A 15,451-nucleotide genomic window follows, 5' to 3' on the forward strand; every position below is an offset into this window, starting at 1 on the left:
TTTGTGTTGTGCTACAACGTCTCTAACAGATTTTAGGTTTTTCAGAGTATTCTTCACAATCTACTTTTTAATTTTTATGTGACTGACATATAACATTATATTAGTTTCAAGTGTACAATATAATGATTTGATATATGTACATATCATGAAATGATTAACACAGTAAGTCTAGTTAACATCTGCCACCAGGCATAGTTACAGTAGTTTTTCTTGGGGTGAGAACTCTTAAGGTCTACTCTCTTAGCAACTTTCAATTTGTCAATCATTTATTTTGCAAATGTCAACCAGAGCTGCTTAATCTGCCCCAGTCTTCCCATTTCCTAGTTCTTTTGCCTTTTATTGATTGGGGTTGACCCAGAGGCTATAAATCTTTGCTAATGTTCCCTTTTGGTTTCAAATGGGATTTGAACTCAAATATGAGATTGATCTTGTCAATCCAGCCAGCAAGCAAATAAGAAAAAGCACACCCTTCTGCCTTCTCCAAGCTTCTAGTCTCCCTCGAGGGCCCCCTATTGTCTGAACCTAACAAGAACCCAGATGGTGATGTAGAAATGCTACCTGTGGAGTCCCTACCCCCGCATTATAAGGCAGAACATAAAAGGAAGTGTTAGCTGAGGGACAGTTGCCCATTCACTGGCCCGCTGATAATCAGTGAAAGTGAATGAACTGTTTATACCGCCTAGTCTCGTGGCTGGTTTCAACCCCATGCCTTCCATCCAGGAACGAGTGAAGCTTCCATTGGTGTACCAGTTAGGGGATGTGAAACACTGTCAATTTTGTTACTGAGGCTTTCGCTCCTCAAGTAGGGCTCATTGTCTCGAAAATGGGTTTAAAAGTCTATACAAAAGGCAACCATACATTGATGTTTCTCTCCCTCTCTCCTTCCCCTCTAAAAGATGAATAAATACAATCTTTTTTAAAAAAGTCTGTCTTTAAGGAAACTACGTTAAAAGAAGAAGCTAGGAGCAAGCAAATGATTCTGGAAAGTACCATTAAGTCCTGGGGAGACTGGATTTCTGCTGTTTGGTGGCAAAAGTGGTGTGAATTCCAGCATAAGTGCCATTCCAGAGTGAAAAAAAATGGTTCTTATGCCAGAAAACTGACTGCTGCGAACGTTTCCCTAATTAGAACAGCACTGAGTGCCAGGGTCCAGTCCTGACAATGAAGTGGCTTCCTTTGATAAATGAATTACTATCACTGTTCTGCTGACTCCCAGACACAACTCTCAAGGTGGCCTCCGCTAGTAAACAGGGGTGGAAAACACGTCCTCGCACATTCACTTCATGCCTGCAAAACAAGTAATTTAGGAGAAGACATCTGGACACGCAATTTGAACGGAGCCCAGAGCCCATCAAAACATGGATTTCATGGCTTGGCGTCTGGCTGCTAAGCAACGGATTTCTGACATCAAAACAGAGTTGTAAAAGTGGGATCCTGGTGCCAACTCTGGGTATTTCTCATTGAAAAAATAATAGCCATGAACATTTTTCTTTAGGTCTTGAGATATCTGACTTGTATGGGACAGGAGAGCTGAGGTCACTTCTCCTCTAGTTTAGCAGTGTTCTCCACATTCTGAAGCATTAGGTGGAAATTAACTGTACATTTCTGAACTGCTCTCCAGTTGCATAAGGGCCTTACAGTATTTTTTCAGTCCCCTAATTAACAGCACTCTTTTAAATTAAATGCAGGCATTCATAACACCCATGCTTTTCAAATATTTGGCTCTCATCAAGTTCAATGTACACAGCAGAAGGCCAGCCACAAACTAAATGACAATTGCTTTACTCAAAGCGTGCATCTGCTTGGTGAAGAGGCCATGGAGAGCCCAGGGAGAGCCTAGTTTGTGAAATAAACATCATTATAATACTTATTAAAATTAACAGAGACTGCTGATTTATTTCTTCCTCGCTTTTATCTACTTAAAGTATGCTACTAGGTTTCAGAGCTCAGAAAACAGGAAATGGTAGCTACCCGAACTGAAAACAAATCCAGGAAAAGCAACAGACAGGTCATTTAGCATCACTGACGAGTTCTCCCCTTTTCAGGGAAGCAGTTAGGAAAGTTGCAGGGCAGGTGGGAAGAAGTAATGAAGTCCTCTATTAATTTTTATTTAGAAAATTACAGAACGTGCATGTGTCTTAAAAATGAAAGCAAAGCATTAAAATGACCTACTCTTTGGAACAGCTCGCCTACAAAAGTATTTTTTTCCTCTGTCTTTAGAGGACTTCCTTCCATAAACTCTCTGAAGCCTCCTTCTTGGCAGCCTCGTGTGGTGGAGCAAAGCAAGAAATCCAGACATGGAAAGTTGCTCACAACGGGGAAAAAAAAGAACTTGGAAACTAAACGAGAAAGAAATAGTTTTACAGGAGAACCTCATACACCGCGAATGTTCTTCCGCTTCAAAGATTAATGCTGTGCGGAGAAATTACAGGACGGTTTCCAGGAGATCCCTGCAACGAGGAGAAGGATTTGCCATTGTGCATAGCGCGGTGTCCTTGCCGGTCAGCCCCTAAACTACTGCCCTCTGCTGTTCTTGTTTACATGTGGTTTACATTTATGTCTACCCCATAAACCACAAGTGTTTCTCCACTCCAAATTTATCAACACTTTCCCTTCATACCGGGGGTGCCTTCGTCAAAAAACAAGAATTTGGTGGTGGAGTTCCGCGACTCTAAAACCTCCGGCTAGCCACCGTTGCATTCCCTATCCTAGCTCTGGTTGCTCCATTTCACCCCATGGTTTTGCATAATATGTCAAAGTTCCTGACCCTCAGACACTTAAAGAAGGAGCGATTCTTACCAGTCGTCTGAGAGGTGTAACTGCCAATCAGAGCAAAGCTGTGAAAACCGAGGCTCAGAGCTCCCAGGCTCCAAAGGCGCCCAGACTTTGCTCCTGCATGTCACACTGCCATGGTGGTCTCATGACCGTGCAAATAGAGATTGTGTTCTTCCCAGAGCCTCTGGGCCTGTCAAGATCTATTTCTTTTCCTTCCTCTAGCCGTCTTCCTTAAAAGAGGGAATCCTGGGAAAGCATTCTTCCCCATGCCCTGACTCTTCGCCCAGATCTTTCCACACTGGGGCTTCAGAAACATCATCCAAAACCCAAAAATGTAAGCTGGAAGTGACCCTTCACTGGAGCAGGCAGTGCAAAGGCGTTACTAAGGAACCACACAGGATTGGGTTTCTATATCCTCCTCACCCTCCTGCATTCCTTCCTTCCCAGGGGTGAAATTCCACCAGGCGGGACATGTACGAACTTCATTAGGAAACCAGATTGGGAAGACTCCTTCCTTTGGGAGTGCTTCCCTCCACGTAATGTGCAAAAGGTTTACGGACGAATGTATATGGGCCCTACAAAGGAGGATCATGGGTAAGTGACTGCAGTGGATGGACCATCAAGCCCATTCCACTAGGCTGGACAGAGTTCCAGTTTGGGGTTCACTGGAAAGCAGCAGGTCCCTGACTTCAAAGACAACCTTGCCTTCCCCTATCCCCACTTAGCTGTCCACATCTCCCCAAGCATTTTAGTCCCCTCCTGTCATATGTGTCTGTGACACCATATCGCCAACCAAAGGCATCCTGCCTGGCTCCCTGACTGACTGATTGTCTAACCAGGTCTGGTTCTTTAAGGCAAGAGTTGGCTTCTGGGGTTACTCTCAGTAGGAGAGCAGAGTTGGAGGCTGAAGCCCATCCAAAGTGGCAGGTGGTTTGCCGGAGAAACAAGGCCGGTCAATAAAGCTGTCACCTTGACCTACCTCCATCGGTGTTTGCGCCACCCGTCCAGGCTGGACCTACCTCGCGAGTAAACAGGATGGCCGCATCATAGTGCTCCTCGTGGTCATCCCCGAGCTGGTTGTGCTGGTGCTGCCACTTGCAGAAGTTCTTGAGTGTGGTGGCCGCGTTCTTGCTCACCTCCAGACTCTTATCCTTGTCGCCCAGCACCACCACCTTCACCACGACCAAGCGTATGTGATTCTCGATGCTTGCGTGGCTGTACAACCGGTTGGCGATGGAGGCCAGGGTCAGCAAGTAATGCTGCAGGCCCCTGCCGTACATCTGCACCATGGATGTGTCAGCCACCAGGAGCAGCTCCACCTGGCGGGCCCGGGAGATGGAGCGCCGCCGCCGCCGCCACCAGGTCTGTGGTCCCTGGCCCCCATCGGAGGAGGGAGTCGACGGGTCCAGGAACTGCGGAGCCAGCGTCCAGCGTCGGTCAGCGTTGTCATGTTGCGGGTGGCGCTCACGGGGCCCTGGTGGGGACGCGGGGGTCTCGCAGCTGGTGCGCGGTGGCAAGGCCTCAAAACTGAATCCCTCGCGGGTGTAGGCGTGCAGGATCCTCGCGGATCCATCTCCGTACACGCGCCCGGCCTCAGCCTCGGCCCAGGGCCCGCGCAGCAGTGGCTTCAGGGTGTAGCGCGCGTGCTTCACGGCGAAGAAGCCATCCAGACCACCGCAGAGGTCAAAGACAGCCAGGGATCTGGGGCTGCCGTCTACCGTGCCCCTATAGAAGCAGTGGCCTCGGTGGCGCCGGGTCGCGTTCGGCCCGCCTCCTGCGGGCACAAAGCCAGTGGCGCCCACCAAATCATCCCTCTCCAGGTCCAAGAGGAACCTCCGGCCGCCCGCGTAGACGAGGTAGCCCACCTTGCCGCCGCCGGAGTAGATCTGGTCGATGTTCTGCACCAGCCCGCTGCTCTTGAGCTGGGGCGCCAGGGGGTGCGGGTGGCCCGGAGGCTCGGCCCGCTCCGGCGCCTCCTCCCCTTGCCGCCGGCGGGGCTGGGCGGCCGCTGCAGCAGCCCGGGGCTGCCGGGCTTTATCCTGGGCAGGTGCCGCGGCGGGGCCGGCCGCGAACAGGGGCAGGCGGAGCGCGCACAGCAGCAGGGACGCCCACCCGAGCAGCATAGTGCGCTGCCCGCGGGGAGGGGCTGCGCTGCGGGGACTTTATGGGTATTTGTTATTCGCTATGGAAGTTACCGGGGCGGGAGGTAGGGGCGCGCACACACACACACACACACACACACACACACACACTTGCTTGCAAGTTGAGTCAAGAGTCGGAGGGAGGGGGACCCAGCAGCAACGCCAGCCTGTCCGGGCCACGGTGCCAGCGTGCGAACTTTTCTTTGTTGGTTTGGGAAAATGTTTGGATTCGTGCTCCGGAAACAGGGGAAAAAATTAAAAAGAGAAAAGCCGGCTTGGAGAGATTCAGCAAATATGAGAAAAAAAGGGGGGGGGACTAAATCCTTCCCAAATGCAGCCACTGTCGCTGCACCAAGGAGCGTAAGGAAGGTGCCGCGCACCAGGCGGGCAACTGGTGCGCGCTGTCTCCCGCCCCCTTGCTGCCCAGGACCCTTTGGCAGCGGGGATTCCAAGATCCGGAGCCCACTTTCTTTTTATTTTGTGGGTTTCCTTGACTCTAATGAAACCAGGAGGAAGAGAGGAAAGAGAGGGAGAGAAAAGCCATAAAAATCAAAACAAAAATGCAAGGGGCGGCCTGCAGCGAGCCAGTGAAGCGGCGCGTCCGTGTCCCTTCGGGTGCAGTGTCGTCCTGCCCGCCGTCATCCCCAGTCCGCCGCTGCGAGCGCGGAGAGCAGCGCGAGCGCTGTGAAGATGCGAGGAGGTGGAACAATGAATTTATAGCGGCATGCCATCCTGCAATGGCAATTTCAACAATTCGTCACTGCAAGCTGCCTCTTAAAGGGAGAGCTTCCCCCACCACTCCCACCCGGCGCAGTCCGCGCCTAATCAGATGGGGGAGGGCGGGCGAGCGGGGTTGGTGGGGGAGTGATCGAGGAAAGGGAGACTGGGGAGGAGGAACAGAGTCGGCGAGGTGGAAGGAGGGACGAGGGAGGGAGCAAGGACGAGAGGGGAAAAAGTATTTGGGTAAAAAAAAAAAAATAGAAGATTTCCTCGGCCTTATTTAAAGCCACAGGCGCTCTGGATTTGTTTGATATTTCACAACGAATCGGGGTTGGCTAACCTCGGCTTACCTCATCTTCTGAAGGGGTGTTTGGTGTGTTTTTAAAGTTACTGAGACATTTCAAGTCTTTCCCTGTCTCCTTCTCTCCTGCTTTTCTTTCCCTCGGTGGGAAGTTCCTGCCGCAAGTTTTTCCCCTCTCCACGCCCGTGCGCTCCGGCTTCGTAAACCCAGCAACTCCGTGCACCAGCAAAGCACTTTCGGCTTCCCTGGCGCTGCCTCGTCCCGCGCTCCTCTCGCCTGCAGCCGGCAGCCCGGGTACCGCGTTTCTTCCCTCCCCATTCCCGGGTTTGCGCGCTCCGACGCTCCCGGGGTTAGGGCACCCGGTGACTAACTTCTCCCAGCCGCCAGCAGAGGGGCCGGGCGGCCAGAGTGCTGCCCGCGCCGCTTCCTGGCGCGTCGCTGCGCCCGGAGCCGGGTCGTGCCCCCAGCTGAGCCGCCCGCGGCCTGGGAACTCCTAGTCTTTGTGTGCGAGCCGCCGCCGCGCTCCCGCCCCCCCCCCCCTCCACCGCCCCCACCGTCCCTTCTCCAGAGGGCTTTGCATCGGCGCCCACAGTTTGTCACTTAATCCCGGACGACTGGAACTTCCTTTGCTTTAAGAAGGCTGGGCTTGAAGGAGTTAACTCTCGAAAGGAGTTAGCTCATTTTTTTAAAGAAGGTATTAAAAATCTGTGTCCCCACTTTCCTTTCTTCGGCCTACGTGACAATTAAATGATAGATACTGGTATTTGTACTTATCTTTCTTCAAACAGATAAGTTTGGTTCTTCAACTCACCGCCCCAGGCCCGGACTTGCGATCATTCTCAGAATGTCCGGTTAGGAGAACAAGGTTTGGGGTGAGGGACAGGATGATGCAGGTTCCGGCTCATTTGAGTGGCATTGTCACTGTGCCTTGTTTTCTCCTTTGTTGTTCGAATCAACAACTTTATTGGATAAGAAGGAAAACCCGATGACTTCGTAAGCATTACCTGGTCAGGGACAAGACTTCTCGTCTGCTTTTGGGGAGGGAATATCCTCCTCCCTCGTTTATTCTTTAGGCAAATTAGTGCATATATCAGTGGAAAAAAAAAGAATCTGTTGTAGTTAGAATCTGGTATAACGATGAATCTGTATTTCTATGTTTGTTTAACTTACAGGGTGTGGAGGCCTCAGTGGACCCCAAGCTACCGGTGCTTTCCCAGATCCTTGCTAAGAGATCTGATCACTTTTCCAGGGAGAGCGAGAGGGTCTTGGATTGACTTGAGGTCCTCAGAGGGATCATGAACCCGAGGCGGAAATCCCAGAATTGCCTGGCAGTGATTCCCTTTGCCTATGGCTGGTGCAGCCCCTGGAGTCGTCAGGGAGGCCTGGGAGTGACCCCCCACGTCCTGAGATTTAGCTCACGTTTGTAACTGACGCGGTCCCTGGGGTCCTGGTCCACGCACGTAACAGCCCCTAGTGGATTCTGAAGTACTTCCAGGCTGCGAGGAAGTTGCTGCTGCCAAGGGCCTTTTAATTCCCCAGCCCCTCAGTCTCTTAGTGGCCAGTTGCCCACCTTCACTACTACCAGCTGAATACGTTGAAGAACCAAAAGTGTTCAGGATCAGGCTAGAAACGAGAACCCAGGTCCCAGAGTCTTCTCATTTCCAGTAGCCTTCAAGTGTCATGGCCTTTGTGCTTACACAAAGCATTTTTTTTCTCTACCAATTTTGAGGAAAAATAATCCAATATTTGGCACTACAGACCACCTCTAAAACAATTTTGATTCACTAATTTTAACCATTTCATCATTGTTAATCTCCAGATCATTTTCATAGGCATTTTAGAGGACAGTACTTTAAATTTATTGATTACAATGATTTGCATTCACAGACCAGAGATTTCTTATTTAGCATGAAGAGAAATTTCAACTGCACATTATTCTTGGTGAAAAAATTTTCCTTCTTTCTAAAATGCTGTGTTTCTCACATGAATCATGTCTCTGAAATTTATGCTTAACTCTAAGTTTAATTAAATAAGGACATTTATACTCATATAAATTATTTCAATGTCTAGAAATACATTGAAGAAAAGGAGAGAAACAGAACTCCAAATGTGAATATCAAGTACAAAATATGTATTAGAATCATATATTCACAAGAAAAGGACTTGATACTACTTAAACATATGAGTAAGTTTTTACATATTCAGAAAATCTCTACTTGGATATAGCTTCTATTTCTGTGAAAGTAATTTGGATACTTTATAAAGTACATTTGGTGATACTTTAAAAATATTACCCTAGTGGATTAAGATGAACTGCTATTTTCCTAAAAAAATTCATGCCTGTTAGTCCAAGGAAGAAATGTGCACTGAATGAAAGTAGTTTTCATTGAAACTTTTTTACAGTAGAAAGATAAAATATATTAGCAATCATGTTTAGGTAAACTGGCTGCTGCTTTATTATTTCATCATTTCAAGGAGCAGTTTTATTTGGGAATATTTAATGAGAAATTTCCACTGTATTTATAGAGTGTATGATCACATCTGATATATAATTTTACATTTTCCAAAAGGAAGAGAGACATTTACTGCAGACTATTACAGCTGGAAGTTATCTTGAAAGTCATTTAAGGCAACTCCTTCTCTCTGCTCAGGAGAAACTGAGAATAGAGACCAAAGTGACCTTGCCTGTGGTTAAAACGTCCACCAGTGAGTGGCCAGCTCTCCTGAAACTGAAAAACTGAAATCCCTTACTCCCTTGATTGGTATTCAATCTACAACACCTCTTAAAATCTGTCCAGTTTAACAAATACCCATCCCGGGACCATGACAAAGTCTCTGTGAGATTCTCTGAAGGCACTAAAGACAAGTAAGCCACAATCAATGTTCAAAGAAGCTCACAGTTCAGAGATGGAGCCAACAGTACCAAGAGATACTTGGAGTACACGCTGGAAAATGCAAGTATAGAAGGGAAAAAAGCAAGAGAATAGCTCCTACACGTTTTCCAAAATGTGTATTTCCACCACAGCTTCACTCCATGGGATCTGCGCATTCTTGCAGTTGTCTTTCCCCAAATTTTTATTTGCCAGAGTGTCAGTTCCTTCCTCTCCCTGATGGATGATTTGAATGGTAAGAGTGAGGCAGTAACGGACAGTAAAACACTTTCCTTCAAACAGACATGTGCTCCTTACCTCCCATGGAGGAGAATCGCTGCTCTCGACTCTGTAGTAGGGTTTCTTTCCCATGCCAAGATCTCTACCTTTGGCCTTGCAGTATTTCAAGCTCCCTTAACCTCGTCTTCCTCTGTGGCAGGATGGTGGATGCTGCGAGTCAAGCACCCTGCTGCTACCTGAGCCGTGTGTGCTGCTTGAGGGAGCGTGGGCCAGCCTTTTCCTCCAATGACACTTAGCTTTGTAAATTCTAACTATCCGAAGACTTTCTTTAAAACCAAAGGTTATTTCAGGTTTCTTGTATAAATGCAATATGCAGTATTTGTTCTTTTTGTGACTGGCTTTATTTCACAAAGCCTAATATCTTTTAGGTTTATCACGTCAGCTGACATAAAATAGTCACGGAAGTAGAGAATAGAATGACGGTTGCAGGGGCTAGGGGCAGGGAAATGGGGAGCTGTTGTTCAATAAGTATAACATTTTGGTCTTGCCAGAAGAATAACTTGTAGAGATCTTCTGTACAACATCAGGCCTGCAGTTAATGAGGCCATATCGTGCACTTCACACACTACTGAGGGTAGATTTCGTGTTAAATGTTCTTACCACAAAACAAAACCCAAGATAACACTTTGGGAATAGGGAAAGGAATGGATTAACTATGCTAGCTTTGATATGAATCCTAAATTTTTTAGAGGATAAAGATGCCTGAACAGTCCCGCTCTTCTCTTCCAGCCCTGTATCCCTCTGTCTGTCTCCTTCTATGTTCCACGGTGGTATAACACGGCCCTGACATGTTGGCACACATGCACAGTCTCGCACACATTAGACACACAGGGCGTATCAGCGTGAATGTGCTCACACACACACTCACCACTCAGTTTTCCTTGTACATTGATGTGGGGAGCTTTGGAAAACCTTTGTCCACCCAAAACCCCAGGCGCCCTGGGAGAACGATAAGGCTGTCTGGGAAAAGCAAACAGCTGGATAGTCACAAGGACTGGGGCTAGCACCCCCGAAGATAGAACCAGTTTTCACATTTAGCCTTTGTATTCTGCTTCTGCCCAGTAGATAGAACTAATTACCGCATTCCGCTTCTGTATCCCGCTTTGCCACATAGACAGGAAGACCCTGTAGGCTATATAAACCCCAAGAATCCTTTGTTTGGGGCTCAGAATTTGAAGACTAGACTCCTCTGGGCCCCTCTATGCACGTTAATAAATCTTGTACTCCAGAATCCCTCAGTGTCTGGTTGCTTCGTTTTCCTATAACACATTACCCTGACTGGTGGGTAGAAAGCCCTGGTTACAGCTGAGGTGTTGGGAACTGCCCTGCCGGGTTTCAGGAATTGTACCTGCCTCCCATGGCTAAGTGATCAACCTCCAGACTGCGAGCCGCTGGAGACAAAGCTTGTCTCTGGCAGCAAGTGCTGCTTCTGCTTCTTCCCCTGCCCCCAATGCTTAGTCTGTTAGTTAGAGATGGGTAAGACCCCGCAGAGTGGGGGCAACCTAAGTCAGACATGATCCATCACTTGGGAGGCCATCACGGAAGGACTGGGGGTGGTTTGCAACAAAGAGGGAATGATGGACCCACCTCCCCCCTATTGTGACATAGCCCAAGTCCCCATTTCCCTCTGGGAGAATCACTTCCTGGCTCTAATCCACTTAAGCCTGGAAACCTATGATGGGGAAAGCAGTGCAGCCCTTTGCTGGCTAGACCTGGAGATGGTGTGATCAGGCCCAAGAAAGAATATGTAAAAATCCTGTGAAACCTGCTTTGTTTAGAATGCTCTCATTTAAATGATAAGGATCCAAGCAAGAAGTTTGTTCCTCAAAGTTTTATGGCTCTCTAGCTATCTGACCCTGACTGAGATAAACCTCATAGTTCTTTGAATGCTATCTATTGTTTGATCCTTACCTGTATTCTTGTGCAAATGAACCCAATAAAAGCCCCTTGAGGAAGGGGCTCTTGGCCCTTCTCCTTTGAGGGATCAGCCACCTCTCCTCCCCAAGCAGATCACGTGTTCGTAGTTTCACTTTCATCCAAGGGGGGGGGGGACTTTGTGGGCAAAGTATCCCCCACACTGAGGTAACAAGAGAGGGGGTTTTACCAACCCCACCATGCCCCTGACAAAGAAAAATTTTCTTGGGACCTGCAGCATAGAGATTTTATTCTTTTCAGGGACATTTCTTGCATTCCTGATAAAACTTAGAACATTTTCCACACTATCTGCTTAGGACATATTACAGATCAGTCCATCCATGGTGATGGATAACATATGCTTCACAATCAGTTTTACTTAGTATTATGAGAAAATAAATTTTTGGAAAAGCTGCATTTTCATATACATGGGAATTTTCTACTGTCTAAAAGTCTTCACGTGAGTAATGTACATATGTATTATTTAAGACATACAGGTGCTATTGGTGAAGTAAAACCAATGAGTCAGTTTTACGTTGAGCAGCTGTGAAATGTTGTTTTAGCTTTACTTACACAATTATGTGCATATTACTTGCTTTTATGAGTTACCTGAGTTCTGCTTTTCCCCCTATTTTCCGGAAATCATCTCAAAATCAAACCTTACTGGAAACACATGGAAAATCAGGAATTTCCAGCCTAGTGTAATTTGAAACAGTTGAGGTTGTTATTTTTTCCTACCTGATGGCAAATTCAAGGAAAGATTTCAGATTACTGAATGACTAGTAGTTCTAGTTGCAACTGTAGCAGGTAAGGGCTGTTCCACAGCCCTGCTAGTGGCTTTTTAACTCTGGAGTATCACAGTCTTCCTGGAAACTTCCCAATCTCTCCCTGTGAACTGTGTCTCTCTTATTCTGATTGGTAAAGTAACAGCACTGGTTACTCACCTTGGCCAGTAAGAAAAGAGAAACAGTAGTAGCCTAATCGATAAGGTTACCTCCCATGCACGATGGTGGGATCACTGTAAGTTGCTTGCATGGTTTAATAAAGATACATAGTGTCCTTTTATTCATGGCTGCCTATGGACTATCATACCTTTGTAATACACAACTTACTAGTTAACATGCCCCAGCTAACATGCCCCAGAGTCCCAACAGGGTTGCCACCTCTGATCTTTAAAGACATGGACAGATGAGCTTGAGGCAGTGGAAAGCAGGTAGGAAGTGGGGCTTGACTGATTTACTGTTCCAAGAACTAATCACGACCCATATTTTCTTCTATTCTGCCTCCAAACCCAATTATTGATTTCATGCCTCTCTTTTTTCTCATTTCAGGAAACTCTTCCAACCCACTGACCCCCTTATAAGTGATTAAACAAGATTCTCCTTTTCCTTCAGGTATGGGATGGGAAGGGGGCGTGGTTTCAATTTCTTTTGAGACCAGAGGCTGTGCCGGAAAGCATGAGGCTGTGGTTCTGTCACTCATGAAACTCAAACGGATGTTCAAAATCCTCCTCTAGAAGGTGTTCCTTCACGGAATCTGCCCGCAAAGGTAACCAGACCCTTGACGGCACAAGCCAGCTGGGCCCAAATGTTTTAGGTGACTGCTGAATGAGATCTGAAAGAATTCTTTTAATTCATGACTTTAATTTCCAATAGTTGCTTGTGAATAACTAAACACAACTAACTATATAATCTTTAGCCTGTTTTTAATACATCCCAACTTATTGATGCCAAAGCATTAAGCAGATAGGTCATTATTTTATTCATCTATCTGCTCATAAGATACCTTTCTTAAAAAAAAAAAATCAAATGAGGGAAATGGTGCCGAAGGTGGAGGCGCCCATGGAGGGAGTCAGGCAGCATGGCAGGAAGACGGCCTCTCTCGTACATCACAGCTAAACCTGGCGGCATTTTCAGAGTCCAAAAAGAACTTTTAAAAAATGCTGGTGATCAGAGGACAACAGGGCAACCAGTCCCAAATGGACTCTTACTAGCTTCCAGCCAAACAATTCACCCTCCACCAGATGCAAAACAAAGTCTTGAGACGATGACGTGATTTTTTGTTCCCTCCTCGCTCTCCATCATAAACCTTGTTTTTGGTTTGACCGTTGACCATTGACGAGACTAATGGTTGGGTCCCTTCTACACAAGTACTTTTTGCATGTTCAGAATGACATTTCAGAATTATTGTTGGCCTCCTTCCCTTCATCCTCCCTCCCTCTTTCTTTTATGTCTGTCCTCCCCACCGGAACAAATGCTCCCTGAAAACAAAACCGTACTTGACTTTGTCAACCTCTGTAACTCCACTTTCCACCTCAATAGCTGACATATAGAAGGCAAAACATGTTGGTTTGTTCATTTTAAAGTTCATTGATATTTGTCTGCCACCCTTCTTAACCATTCTTTCTCTAAGAATAAAGCCACACCTTTCCAGGGAAACCCAATCCATGTGTCTGAATAAAGCTGATCCCATTTCTGACCCCTTCTCACAGTTCTGGGCATTTGATGCCAACCTGGCAACTCTGACTGCCCCATACACTTGGCCATAGCTGTTGTTCCCAGAAAGAGCTCTGCCCACTGGAGTCTCACTCGGGACATTTCCCCAAGTCTTTAGCCAAGTGTACTTATACTCCATGATCAGGTGATATGAAGACCATATATTAAAATGGAAAAATGGAAGTCTTACTGCTATAACCGACACCCAAAATCCTCAGTGACCTCACACAAGTGAAGTTTATTTGATTGTGGTAAAAAAACACCCTGAAATTCTCAGTGGTCTTACATGAGCTAATTTTATTCTTTGTTCATATCACAGTTCTTTGTAGTTGATAGCAGTCTATGCAATCAATCAGGAATTCAGACTTGTTCCATTCTGTGATGTTACCCCATCCTTTACATGTTACCTTGAAGGCAGACTTAGAAATGGAAGAAAGACAGGGTAGACAGTTCTTCTCTTAGTTGCCTTGTTCTACAAGTGGCACACTCATTTCTGCTTGCAGCCCATTGGCAAAACTATCAATATGGCCCCATCCTGGTGTAAGGTGGAGGTGGGCAGCTCGGCGAATATAGAGCAGCTGCGAACTCAAAACGAGAGGGGAAAACAACACCTGATCAGTCTCTGCTGTTTGCCACTTGTCTTAGTGATACCACAAAATAGAAAAAGACTAAGAATAAAGCCAAGCGATGGTGAGAAAGAGAATATGAATGAGAAAGTAAGAAAGAGGAAGGAAAAACAAACAAACAAAGAGCCCTGATGGGTGTTTCTCAGTGGGTTGAGCTTTGTCCTGCAAAGCAAAAGGTCACCAGTCAGATTCCAGGTCAGGACACACGCCTGGGCTGTGGTCCTGCTCCCCAGTTGGGGGAGTGTGCAAGGATCAACGTTTCTCTCACACATCAATGTTTCCCTCTCTGCCCTTCTCCCTTCTTTCCACCTCTCTAAAAATAAGTAAAATCTTTAAAAAAAGAAAAAAAACAAAGAAAAGATAATACCATTAGAGCCCTTGAGTCCAGCAGTGTCAATAAAGTCCTTATTTTTGTTTATGCTAGTTTATCAGGAATTTTGTTACCTAAAATAGAATTTGGATGAACACACCTCTGTTTTGATGGTTATGTTATGTCTGGTTTGCAGCTCAATTCTTTGCATGTGGTACACAGTCTAAATAATTTTTGAATCAAAGATTATAAGAATAAATACTTGTTAATATGTTGGTCTGAAACTAGCTATCAAGCTCATATCATACATTGTTTCTGAAAATTGTTATTCAAGTAACTAATGAATACACACCATTTATTTAATTACTGCATTTTCTGTTGTTCTGTCCTGTGTCACTTACCCATTCACGTCTCGTGCTGGTCTGCATCGAAATGGTCAATACCTTTTATCTGGGTTGATATGCTAATTATAGGTATTTACATTTATGATTAGTTAAAACTGAGGCACCATTGCGGTTCTCTTATTCCAAGTTTGTTTAATCTTACTAAGTACTGCAGATGCATGAAATTCTGGAACAGAAGCACACCTAACACCCCTCCAGTGTGTCCTGAGAAGAGATGGGTGGCTTGCCAGCACCCTCTCTGTGCCTAACCCTGCAGTGCAGAGACACTGATCACAGGGCTCTTAGTAGTTAGAGCACTGTCAGAGCTGAGCGTTAGAGCAAAACCCCCGCCATATTGTGAGGCATGGGAACAGCAGAAGATGTACCTTGTGCTGACTTTCGGTGTGATTGGCTATACTCCTCCAAGAGCAACAGCAGCCACAAGCCAAAAAACCCAAGTTTGTAAAGCAGCTCAGGCACATCTGTGATCCTGGGAAAGTTACATAGACTCTCTGTGGACCTATTTCCTCATCTGCTACGGTGTGACAATTGTAACACATACCTTACTAATCAAGTCAATAGAGCTGGCCTCCCAACCCCAGAAGATGAACAGTTT

General features: G+C 46.4%; 1 protein-coding gene across 2 annotated transcripts in view; it reads right to left on the reverse strand.

Annotated features, from left to right (window-relative positions):
* ADAMTS5 (ADAM metallopeptidase with thrombospondin type 1 motif 5) overlaps positions 1–6,364 on the reverse strand; it is a 47,997-nt gene extending 41,633 nt beyond the window's left edge. The window contains exons 1-2 of one of the 2 annotated variants that reach the window (XM_037155224.2): positions 5,987–6,364; positions 3,795–5,648 (exon numbers count right to left, since the gene is read on the reverse strand). In XM_037155224.2, coding sequence (XP_037011119.2) covers positions 3,795–4,898 — 1,104 coding nt within the window. In that variant the 5' untranslated portion in view covers positions 4,899–5,648; positions 5,987–6,364. Of the gene's footprint in view, positions 1–3,794; positions 5,852–5,986 lie in introns of those variants that run through there. The other variant, XM_053657712.1, reaches the window with a different exon arrangement.
* Between the last annotated feature and the right edge of the window lie 9,087 nt (positions 6,365–15,451).

Source organism: Artibeus jamaicensis, unplaced genomic scaffold (genome assembly GCF_021234435.1).
Source record: "Artibeus jamaicensis isolate MK-2021 breed Jamaican fruit bat unplaced genomic scaffold, CSHL_Jam_final scaffold_474, whole genome shotgun sequence".
NCBI classification, from domain to species: domain Eukaryota; kingdom Metazoa; phylum Chordata; class Mammalia; order Chiroptera; family Phyllostomidae; genus Artibeus; species Artibeus jamaicensis.